Source organism: Loxodonta africana, chromosome 5 (assembly GCF_030014295.1).
Source record: "Loxodonta africana isolate mLoxAfr1 chromosome 5, mLoxAfr1.hap2, whole genome shotgun sequence".
In the NCBI taxonomy this organism is placed as follows: Eukaryota; Metazoa; Chordata; class Mammalia; order Proboscidea; family Elephantidae; genus Loxodonta; species Loxodonta africana.
In genome coordinates this window covers 47,117,759-47,130,250 of record NC_087346.1, presented here as the reverse complement: position 1 = coordinate 47,130,250, position 12,492 = coordinate 47,117,759, and the positions used below count along the sequence as shown (strand labels likewise).

Here is a 12,492-nt window from a genome sequence, read left to right as displayed (position 1 = left end):
AGACCCCAAATTCTCACAAAAAGACCAGACTTAATGGTCTGACTGAGACTAGAGGAATTCCGGCGGTCATGGTCCCCAAATCTTCTGTTGGCCCAGGACAGGAACCATTCCCGAAGACAACTCATCAGACATGGAAGGGACTGGACAGTGGGTAGGAGAGAGATGCTGATGAAGAGGGAGCTAATTATATCAGGTGGACACTTGAGACTGTGTTGGCATCTCCTGTCTGGAGGGGGGATGGGAGGGTAGAGAGGTTTGGAAGCTGGCAAAATTGTCACAAAAGGAGAGACTGGAAGGACTGACTCATTAGGGGGAGAGCAAGTGGGAGTATGGAGTAAGGTGTATATAAACTTATATGTGACAGACTGACTTGATTTGTAAACGTTTACTTGAAGCACAATAAAAATTAAAAAAAAAAAAAAAAGATTACTCCATACACAAAGCCCCTCTTCACACACTGTTCTAAGGAAAAATGTACTCAGTAACTAGTTATTTCTTGTTATTGCAGCAACTGCCTCATGTAGTATTATTTTTGTTTAGCTAGGACAATTGTCTGCCAGGTAACGGTGTAACTGTCAAAAGCATCTCTCTGTGATATTAGCACAACACTCAAGTTATTACAGTAAATAATTTACTATAAGTACATAGAAAGTAGCTAATTTGTTTCAGACTCTGTTATATTAAAGTTGTTAAAAAAAAAAAAATCCTTGGGTCTCATCCCTGGAAATTTCAGTAAGTCTGGCAGGCCTGGGATCCACAGTTTAAAGGGGCATCTAGGTCGTCCTGATCCAGAAGGTCTATGGGCCACACCGGGAGGGAGGGGGCGGGGTTGGAGTGGGATCCCATTAGAGTCAATCAGGAAGGTTCTTCAGACTATGCACACTTTCTCTTCCCACTGCCAGCCCCACACCCGCCGCAACTCTGGATTATAAAAACCCCAGCCCTGACCCTCCCCCCTGCCCTCCTCTCCCCTCCCCCTGCGATAGTAATGCAAACGCTATTGCTCTAAAGCAACACTTAATCTTGACTGCACTGGTTTCCATTCTCAGAGTTTCTGGCTGAATTAGTTTAAGGAAGTCCCTGGGTGGTAAAAAACAGTTAATATGCTCAGCTGCTAACAGAAAGGCTGGAGGTTCAAGTACACCCAGAGGTGCTTCAGAAGAAAGGCCTGGTGATCTGCTTCCGAAAAATCAGCCATTGAGAACCCTGTGGAGCACTAGGTTTTCTGCTCCGCAAGGGGTCGACATGAGTTGGAATCGACTCAACAGTAGCTTGTTGATTGGTTGGTTTAGGGTCCATATATGAGTATTTTTAAAAATTCCCCAAATAATTCTAATATGTAACCAAGGCTGAGAACGATTGTTTTAAAGGTATGTACTTATGTGAGAAAATAAGTCTGATAAAGAACTGTAGAGTTAGAATAAAGACAAGAGTGCAGAACTGATCTAATAGGTAAAAAAGGATCCTCATTGGTTCTTAAGGAGGTAACACTATGAAAACAATGGTGTTAGAAGATTAATTTGCTAGTATAGACAGCAGGCACGGTAAGGCAGGAATGGGCTGGAAGGCAGACTCTGGGGCAGTGTGAAGAGGTGACACTCTGGTAACTGGCATAAATCACACATAATCATAAAATGCGATGATAATTATAGGGGTTGGAGAAACTGAAAACACATGACTTACCAAGTAGGTATGTTCCCACATAATAATCTGAAGCTAAATTTAGGCTGCAATTACATTTTGTCAATAATATAAGGTTCAAAATTGTCTCTCTCCATCTTGGAAGATAAGATAAAGAAATGCGAAGATTAAGATAATAACAACCCCAAAACCAAACCCATTGCTGTCAAGTCGATTCCAACTCATTGCAACCCTATAGGGCAGAGGAGAACTGCCCCACAGGGTTTCCAAGGCTGTAATATTTATGCAAGCAGACTGCCACATCCTTCTCCTGTGGAGTGGCTGGTGGGTTTGAACCACCGACCTTTAGGATAGCAGCCAAGTGCTTAACCACTGCGCCACCAGGGCTCCTTAAAGGGTAATAAAGGTGTTAAAGAATAAAAAATGCCTTAAATTCCTCTTTTATTATTATATAAAACGAGATAGATCCATATCAGACACAAATAAAGTATTTCTTGTTTACAAGAATCAATGAAACCCATTAAAACCATTGATGTCACTACCCATGAAATGCTAAAAAAGAGGGGACAGAAATTGTCCCTCTTTTAGAAGCATTCTGTTCCTTCTGCTTGAATGGCTCTGACACTTGTGGTCATTGAAAAAAATCTACTCATCCTTCGTGTTGTCTCCAAGATTAAACTTTCCCAGATCCCTCCACGCAGAAGCTGTTCTCCTTCTTCAAACCTCACTACTTTGTACCCCCTTATTGCACTTCCTGCAGACTCTGGAACAGCCAATCTCCAGAGACAGGAAGAGAGTAAAGGTACCTACTGGTCCCCCTGGGTACAGAACTCCTGGAGTTGTTTTCTCTACTTTTATTCTGCCGTAATCAATTATCAAGCAAATATGCTAGGCTTAAAACATTTTAATCTATGTCTCTAGAGTGCAACAGAACAGTACGTTGTAAACTGCCTAGTTTAACTAAAAAGCCTAGTTTACCTGTGGAAAATGCTATGCCCAAGCACGTGTTAAAGCCTGTGATGGCCAGAATGTCATCAAAGCTGCCGGCAGCCATGAGTAAGGTTGGGACACCTTTTTCAACACCATAGCCTCCTTCCTGCAAAAGGAGCATTGAAGGCACCACAACAGCTGGAGATACAGCACCTAAAACAAAACTAAGCAGGCAGCACTTTAAACATTTCTGATAGTATCTAAATATCTTTCTTTTTAAAAAAAAATTATAATAATTGCACTTTTTCTAGAGACTAGACTTTGTAGACTTTTACCTAAAGTCCTTCAAATGGCAGAGAAGCGCTAAACCAGAAACTCACATAAACAAATTCCACAGAACACTGTTTTTTAAAGTGTGGCCATAGACAACCTACAATGGAAATGCTTAGGTTAGGTGTCTTAAAAAAAAAAAATTACATACATATATTTTTATACATATACACATATATATATATACGTATCAAACCAAACCAAATCCATTGCCGAGTTGATTTTGACTCATAGTGACCTTACAGGACAGAACAGAGCTGCCCCAGAGGGTTTGCAAGGAGCAGCTGATAAATTCATATGGCCACCCTTTGGGTTGGGAGCTCTTAATCACTGCTCCACCAGGGCTATATATATAATTTATTTATTTATTTTGTTGAGTGGTATAGAAGATCTGTCCCTGGGTGGTGCAAATGGCTAATGTGCTTAGCTGCTAACTGAAAGCTGGAGGTTCAAGTCTACCCAGAGGTGCCTCAAAAGAAAGGCCTGGAGACTACTTCTAAAAAACCAGCCATTGAAAATCCTATGGAGCACAGTTGTCACAGTTGTACTGTGACACACACGGGGTAGCCATTAGTCAGAATTGATTGGACGGCAAATGGTGAATGTAAGACCTAATGGGGTTAAGCCCCAGAAACCTGCCTTTTTCTTAAAACATTCATGTTATGAGGCTTGAAAAACACTGCCACGTATATTTTAGATTGGAAGCCAGTGACACCAACAAGACTCAGTATGTAAAGTAAGATGAGAGATTAGGAGGAGAAGGTCATGATGAAAGTGATAGTGGTGATAACAACAGCAAGGAGCACTTCACATGCCAAACACTATTCTAAGCACTTTACATGTATTAACTAATTTGATACCCTATGAGGTCGATTCAATCATAATCATCATTTTATAAATAAGGATCAAGGCCCAGAGGGATTAAGTAATTTGCCAAAAGTCACAAGCTAGAAAGTTGCAGAGCTGGGATCTGAACCCAGGCAGTATAGCTCCAGAATCTCAACCATGACAAGTATGAACTTCTCACTTTTTACCCACTTAACCAAAACCAGTTGCTATAAGGTTGACTCCAACTCACGGCCGCTTCATGTATGTCAGAGTAGGACTCTGCTCCACAGGGTTTTCAGTGCCTGATTTTTCGGGAGCAGAGTTCCAGGCTTCTCTTTTGAGGTGCCTCTGGGTGGACTGGAACATGGAACCTTTCAGTTAACAGTTAAGCTTAACCATTGCACCACTGAAGGCCTCTTCTTACCTATTTATTAATACCAAATACTAAGTACTTTGTTATTTATTCTCTTATCATGGTTCTTAATCATGTGAAGTAAGGACTGACAGCAGGAGAAAGAGACAAGAGAACCACCAAATCACAACAGTCTGGTGACAAGGAAGGAGGAAAACATCCTAGGCGTTAATGGCTGTTATGTGTTCATTATCCTTTGTACAGACTTAAGGCGAGATCCTGTATCTCTCTCACCAGTATGGAACCAGGGGTAGGTAAAAGACCATTACTTCTTCAATTAGTTTAACTTATTGTAATCATTGTAAAAGTTAGCACCTATAGAAACAAATACTATATTTTAAAGTTAGGGTATTTAGATTATGCTGGAATGTCTATGGTGTATCTTCTGATGTCCTGAAGTAAAGGCTAATATGCATTCTCTTGTACGGAATCACAGAAAGGCCTAAAATCTGTGTATGTTTTCATATGAACAAGGAAAAATCATTACCCCAGTATAAATCCCCATTGCCATGGTAAACCCATTAGGAAGTGGGCAAGAAGGGCAGAAGTGCATGCCTCCACAAGACAAGGACCCATGGATAGTCTCACACAAACACCCTTCAATTTCTTCAGGGCCTGAAATATAAAAATAGACACATTAAATAATTCTCTAAAGACATGCAGAGAAGGACTTGAGGTATGAGATGATCTTAAACTTTTTCTTCAGTATAGAGACCACATTTGGGTCGACGTAAACCTTCCACGTTATGAGTTTCATTTGCAAACACTTCAGTGTTATAAGTGTTTTAGAGTTAAATTTATTTATAATCACACCGAGATAGGTAGCACTATTCTCCCCATTTTTCACGTCTTCTTGCAAAAAGGCACAACTTATTTTGTTTAAGGTGGTCATGAAACTGGTGAGTGGTGGAGCCAGGTTTTCAGCTCAGACAAGCAGCTGACAGAATCTGTGTTCATAATCCCCACACTAGCTGACTTAACCCTCTCAGTACTAGCTTTATTTATCCTCTGTGTCCCCAGAGTGAAGCTAGAGTGAAAAGCCTCATTTGGTTCATGACTTCCCCCAAGAACATTTATTCCTGCATTCAAAACATACATGGAAAAGAAAACAAAAACAGGAGTCTCATTTTATACACTAGGAAGTTTCCTGAGCCAGAATACTTTTAGCCCTAAGCATGTATATAGGGTTTTACACACCAAAAATAAGGTGTCTTCTCCTTCACTGACTGTAGTTTATACCTATGGCCCGTATCTCTGTCAGAGAGAAGGGGAGCCTTTATTCTTGGTGCTGCCCCCACTTCACTTTCTCCAAGAAAGCACAGGAATATGTTCTGAGGTCTTGTGAAGCATAACGTACTAGCTGCACAACAGTCCTGTACGAAATAAATGGTACTCCCTCCTTGAGATTGTCATGCAAAGTGTCCACATCTATTCTGTAAAGCTCAGTGATTCTAAACACTTGGCAGTATTGGAGGAGTAAAATTCCTATTCAGTGATTAGAAATCCCCACCTCATACCTCTGAATCCAGTCCAAGGCCGGCACGAACCAATATGATAGACAGGGCTATGCTTCTCAAAGAGGAAGACCATTTGTGCTCAATCTGCACATTATCACTGACAACCGGGACATTCCTGATGAGAAACCCAGCAAGCAGCATACCTTGAACGGAGAAGTCAAACAGCTCTTGTTGTTAGTTTCCATATACAGAAAATGTTTCTCAGCACGTTAGATGTGCAAGAGATGACTGTATAATCCTAGGAACCACTTCCTTTACGCTTAGTCCTTGGATAGAATCAAGTTTTTAATTTAAGAAATTAAAGTAATACAATAAATTAGAGGTGCAAAAAAAAGATTTTGATATGCAGACTAAAAAGATAGATTAGGATGGTTAATATCCTGCAAAATACCTGAAGCCCAAAAGTAAGAAACAGGATGTAGCATTTGTAAAACCTGTGATCAGATTCTAAATATAAAATGCTTTATTGGAGTGTCCAATTCAGTCATCCCTTTGGGTACAACGAGCAAACAGTTCCTGAAATTATCTACTATGTTAAGGTTACCTAAAATATCAACAAATACTTACATGGGTTCCATTTTACCTTCAAATCAGATAATTTAGAAATGCCTAACCTATTTTGTGTTCAAGCAAAGGCTTTGGTGAACTATGATGGGATGGACAACACTGCTCTGTCAAGTCAGCTGGTGACTCTTCTTTCATTCATCCATTCCACATTTACCAAATGCTTTCAGTATTTTAGACACTATGTCCGCTGGTCTTGTGGTTCCTGCTGATTGCACCAGTGCCACCGTTTCTCTGCTTCTCGGCTCTGCTGTCCTTGTCGCTATTTCCCTTGGTCTTCAGTGTTATTAGCTCAGTATTACAGCCCTTGACCATTATCACAGCTCTTTTATTTGAATCTAGGAGGTCCTCAGTGCAGGAACCCTGAGTCTGAAGGACATGCTGCTCTCCAGGCTCTGGTTCTCAAAAAATCTCTGTGAGATTGACCACTTATACAGGAAACCAGAAAAAAAAAATTGTGGAGTCGATTTCGACTTAAAGCAACCTCATAGGGTTTCCAGGGCTGTAAATTTCCATGGAAGCAGACTGCCATGTCTTTCTCCCATGGAGCCGCTGGTGATTTCGAACCACTGACCCTTCGGTTAGCAGCCCATCCTTTAATCACTAGACCACCAGGGCTCCTTGCTATATTGGTAAACTCCTTGTCAATTTCAAGGTATGGCTTTCCTAGCAGGACAGTGAACTGACCAATTTTACTGGATGAATTGCAAGCCACTTAGATGGATAGCAAACCAATCAATCACAGCAAGACACTTAGGGAGAGAGCAAACGACCAATCCTTGCAAGGCGCTTAGATGGACAGCAAACAGATCAATCACTTGGCAGATCGTAGTCTGGCCAATTGTTTTTGAAGAATTGTAAACCCAGGGCCAGAAAGGCCACATAAAAGAAACCCACTGTATCACATTTGCAATGCCTAAGGAATTACTGAATGAAGATGTTAATCATCAAGGGCAAATAATATCAGAGAAAAAGAGATGACCAGGCATTATGTACCCATGAATTACCTATGAAGTACTCTTGCAAAAACTAAAGCAAAAAAAAAACCAAAAAAACAAAAGTATACATATATATATATATATGTATATATACACACATATATATATATATACACTTTAGGTTTTAAGGACTATACAAAAGCAAACCTTCTGATCTCACAATGAATTTACATAAAAGGGACAGAGGAACATGCTGAACACCACCTTTGGGAAATAATCAGCAAAATTTAGCCTCTGTGAAACATTACATAACAAAACCAATTTTTTTTTCAATAATGATTTGCTTTAAAATAACTTGGGAGTAGATGAAATAAGGTTGCCTATGTATTGATAATTTCTGCCCAGTTTTTAAAATTTCCATAACACAAATTTTTAGGGAAAATAATATCCCTCTACCAGGGAAAGTGTTCAACCAAGGGAGAGGTCCCATGGGCTGAAAGGCAAGAAGGGGACAACTGCTAAATCAAAACCAGGCCATTGGCAACGGAAAAGTGTCTCAGGGTAATTGTTTCACATTCATTTCAGAAACAAACAAAAGTGCTCCCTCATCACCCATCCCTGGCAATTATTTCAATAAACTCTTAAAAATATAGAACAGGCAATCATCACGTGTATTCTGTCTTAATACGTCTTCTTTAAGGATTCAGATAATGTTTTCATTTTGGATAATGGTCCTAACACTGTAAAGAAAAGTCAAACTTTATCACAAGTGTAACACTATAAAAAGAGACATAAGATATATCATGTATGTGCTTTCCAGAGTATTTTCAGTTATCTTGGGAGATTACATGTGATCACTGCAAAGCTTTCTCTCTTTGCAATGTGGTATGTTTTGCTCGTCCCAACAATAGACTTGGATTGGTAAAAAGAAGTTGAGGAGTAAAGAACATTTCTATAGAGTCTAGAACATTGGTCTTCAGCTTCAGCTGCATATTATAATATTAGAATCATCTGGGGAGCTTTTAAAAATTCTAAAAATTAAAAAAATTCTAATGCCCAGGCTGTACTCCAAACTAATTAATCCAAGATCTTTGGGGATGGGACCCAGGCATGAGCATTAAAAAAAAATTCAACAGATGATTCTCACATGCAGTCAGGCTTCAGAACTAATGATCTTTTTCCTTAGAGTGTGGTCTTGGAGTTTATTAGAAATGCATAATAATCTCAGGCCCTATCTCAGACTTGTTTAGTTAGAATTTGCACTTTGACACAATCTCAAGGTCATTTCTATGTACGATAAATTTTGAGAAGCACTGATATAGATGCAGGGGTCAGCAAACATTAGCTGTAAAGGGCCAGATAATATATATTTTAGGCTCTGCAGTCCCTACAGTTCCCATTACAATTTCGAAACTCTGCTGTTATAGTGTAAAAGTAGCCATACACAATACGTAAACAAATAAGGCTGGATGTGTTCCAATAAAACTTCATTGATAAAAAAACACATGGGTTGCCAACCAGTGATCTATAGAACACAGGCACAATTAGAAACATTTTCACAATAATTCAGTTAATAACTTTGCTGTTGTTGTGTGGTGTTGAGTTGATTCAGGCTCATAGTGACCCTACAGGACAGAGGAGAACTGCCCCTATAGGACAGGGTAGAGCTGCACCATAGGGTTTCCTACACTGTAATCTTTACAGGAAAAGATCACCAGGTTTTTTCTCCTGTGGAGCTGCTAGCGGGTTTGAACCTCCCACCTTCCAGTTAGCGGTCAAGCACTTAACCATTGTGCCATTAGGGCTCCTTATTAACAACTTTAGGGAACAAAAAGTATCCATGAGAAGTAAATAAGTTAAGTGAAATAACTTCAATTTACCCAGAATTTAAAAACATGTTGAGAAATAGATCATAATAAGAGGTAAATAATTCTACGCCTCTTTTTACATTTAGCTTCAACTGCTGACCACAAATTCAAAAGCAAATAATTTTGGCCTAAGTTAATAACTCTGATTTTCCTCACTGTTATAAACTAACAACAACAACAAGAAAAAACCTTTTTGGTTTGGGGAATGTGTGCAAATATATATGTATGTGTAAAAGACAGGTGATTTTTGAATAAAGCTTAAAGAGAAAAAAAATTTTTTTAAATAAAGCTTAAAAAAATTAGTAAATCTGTTAGAAAGGAACACAAAACACCGTTTGTGGTAAATTGAAAGTGGTAAATTGAAATTTAGTAACTAATAGAATTTTAAAAAGGAATATTAAAGGCATAATAACTAGTTTTAAGAGTAATTTGCACGTATGTCCTGAGTGGGCATTCTTACTGCCTCTGGAAGAGTATTTTTATCTGAATTTTTTAAGACCATGATACTATATTTTAAATATACCCAGAGGTGTCCTGTTAAATGCTTAACAACCGGCTCTCTAAAATTGTATGTACCTTTATATTTGTACATAAGTTTATTATACATTTTAATGATATAAGATTATTATAAATTTTAATAGCATAAAAGGTACATTGTGTAACACACAATTTATAAATATACAATACCCTTCACTGTAAATTCTATGTAGCCAGTTAATTCTCATAGAATGCTCTCACAGATTTTTGCTGAGCTGTATTCATAACCAACTATAGTTGCAGTTCAGCCATGACTTGACAAAATCAGATTACAAATAATGCTTGATTGCTATCTTGTTCAGCAGAAAAGTCACTCACATCATTGATGAACAAGTGTAGTTTTGCCATGAATGTTAGTTGGTATTTTTCATTATGTGATGGATACCCTGGAGACTAGTGGATAAGAGCTACCATTGCTAACCAGAAGGTTGGCAGTTTGAATCCACCAGATGCTCCTTGGAAACCCTCTGGGACAGTTCTACTCTGTCCTATAGGGTCACTATGAGTCGGAATCAACTCGACGGCAATGAGTTGTTTTTTTTTTTTTTATGGAATGAGATGAAAATGAAACAAGATATATGTCAGAGTGTGACATATGTGAGCGAGTTCTTTGCCAAATCAGAAATTAGTTTTTGAATACTAGAAGAAAATATCCTCGATTTTTTTGTGCTATTCAAAAGGCAAAGGCTACAGACATGACATACTTTTAAATTTAATCTGAATTATTAATGTTTTCTCCATAACATTTTCAGTCTAGACAATTGACAAAACAATCAACAAAACAATATACCAATCCCTGATTTGTGGCATTTTCTGACTCTGTGGTATAGATACTCCCAACGTGGTCAATCTTAAGCCACTAACACGACGTCACCGAATGTGGAGCTGGGAAGAGGGACGGCAGCACACCACCATAGAATGTTTCCGCCATTAAGATACATAGACACAAATAGTCTTAAGAGCACAGATAAAGGGAAAATGCAGCAAAATCATTAGGAAGGGATAAATTTTGAGTATTTACTGATCTTTACTATAAATTATTTAATTTTAAGTTCATATAAAAAAATTTTTTTTTTTTTATAATCTAATATTTTAAAATAGACATGTTTAACAACTGGCTCACAAAATTCCTTAGAATTTAAAATCGGCTTTTGTGAGCTGGTACAAATTGGCTCCAGCACACCAAATACACTTTTTTCCCCCCCAAAACTTTCCAAACTACTATTTAAAAAAATATGATTTACTGTGAAGAAGACAGGAAGTGGTTAGCACTTACCAAGAAGAGGAGGCAGTGGAGGCAATGTAGGTAACTTAATGAGCCCCACCAGTTTACCTCCAAAGATGGCACAATAGAACAAGATTATAATTCCAAATAGGTTTCCTCCAGGGAGACATTCACTGCCAGTTACTGACCAAACTACAGCCCATAGAAGAACAACCATGGTCACTGAAATAAACCAGAAAAACTAGTTTCTATCAATAAATTGTCACATGTAGCCTTTGAAATCATTTAAAAATTGTTTTCTGAAATATTGTATAGTAAGCAATGAACACATGAGTAGTTAAAGAAACTACCAGTATTTAGAAAATCTCATATTAAAACATTTTTGTTTCTTTCAAGCCTCATGATATGGGTCTTATTATATTGCATTTTAATTTACTACATTTAGACATTTACTTTCAAGTCTTAGAATAACAACTATATTTCCTGTTACTCTCAACTATATATTTTGACCTTCTAATTAGACCATAAATTCTTTAAATACATGAATAGGCTTCAATTTTTCTCTTCCTTTTATTTCTTCCAAGTCTAATTTAGTGCTCATCAATCAAAATGGTCTTAATAACGCTTGTTTGCTAAGATTTTATACATATAATACATAATTTTATATTATATATTTTAATAATATAAAAGATATATTGTTTATCATAAATTTTAATAATATAAAAGATATGCATTGGGCAGCACACAATTTACAATAAACAATAATATCAAATATATTAAATAATAGAATATTATGTTGCTATCAGGAAATGAAATTTATGAAAACATTTCCAAAATTATAAAAAAGTATTTTAAAAATTAAAAACTATAAAAAAGTAGGAAGTAGAAGAAAAAAAATCATAGCCCACTTCACAGAGGAAAGAAAAGAATCTGTTCCTCTACTTTTACCTATAAATTAATTTTCCATAAATTAACCAAACCAAACCAAACCCAGTGCCATCGAGTCGATTCCGACTCATAGTGACCCTACAGGACAGAGGAGAACTGCCCCATTGAGTTTCCAAGGAGTGCCTGGCAGATTCGAACTGCTAACCAAAGGGTTAGCAGCCATAGCGCTTAACCACTATGACACCAGGGTTTCCTTGCATAAGTTACATACATAAATTACACGCTTATATACACGCATAGGGTTTGCTAAAGCTAAGTCATGGTGAGCTCTTTGTAAACTGTGAAGCACTGTGTATGTCTAAATACATAGAAAATGCATACTTGTAAGCTTCCCCTAAATTGCTTCTAATTCAGTTAATAATTAACTTCTCATTTATAATTTTGAAAAATCATATTTTTTTGCATGTAAGATCTACTTCATAAGAAGAACACTTAGTGTAGACTGAATGGGCTCAAGGAGGTGTATAAGGTAAGAGCAGTACCATAAGCTTGAGGAACAGAAGTAAAGGAAAACCAGTGAAGAGGTGTTTATATATGCTGAGCTTCATTTTTCAGGCAGCCTTATGGTCAGTGGGAAACCCTGGTGGCGTAGTGGTTAAGGGCTACGGCTACTAACCAAAATCCACCAAGCACTCCTTGCAAGCTCTATGGGGCAGTTCTATTCTGTCCTATACGGTTGCTATGAGTTGGAATTGACTCGATGACAATGGGTTTGGTTTTGGATACGGAGAATGATTATAGAATTTTTATAAAA

General features: G+C 37.8%; 1 protein-coding gene across 2 annotated transcripts in view; it reads right to left on the bottom strand.

Annotated features, from left to right (window-relative positions):
* LOC100655544 (sodium/hydrogen exchanger 9B2) overlaps positions 1–12,492 on the bottom strand; it is a 60,225-nt gene that overhangs the window by 26,201 nt on the left and 21,532 nt on the right. For both annotated transcript variants that reach the window (XM_010590478.3, XM_064285494.1), the window contains exons 5-8: positions 10,842–11,012; positions 5,659–5,801; positions 4,629–4,756; positions 2,620–2,795 (exon numbers count right to left, since the gene is read on the bottom strand). In XM_010590478.3, the coding sequence (XP_010588780.1) occupies positions 2,620–2,795; positions 4,629–4,756; positions 5,659–5,801; positions 10,842–11,012 (618 nt within the window). The remainder of the gene's footprint in view (positions 1–2,619; positions 2,796–4,628; positions 4,757–5,658; positions 5,802–10,841; positions 11,013–12,492) is intronic.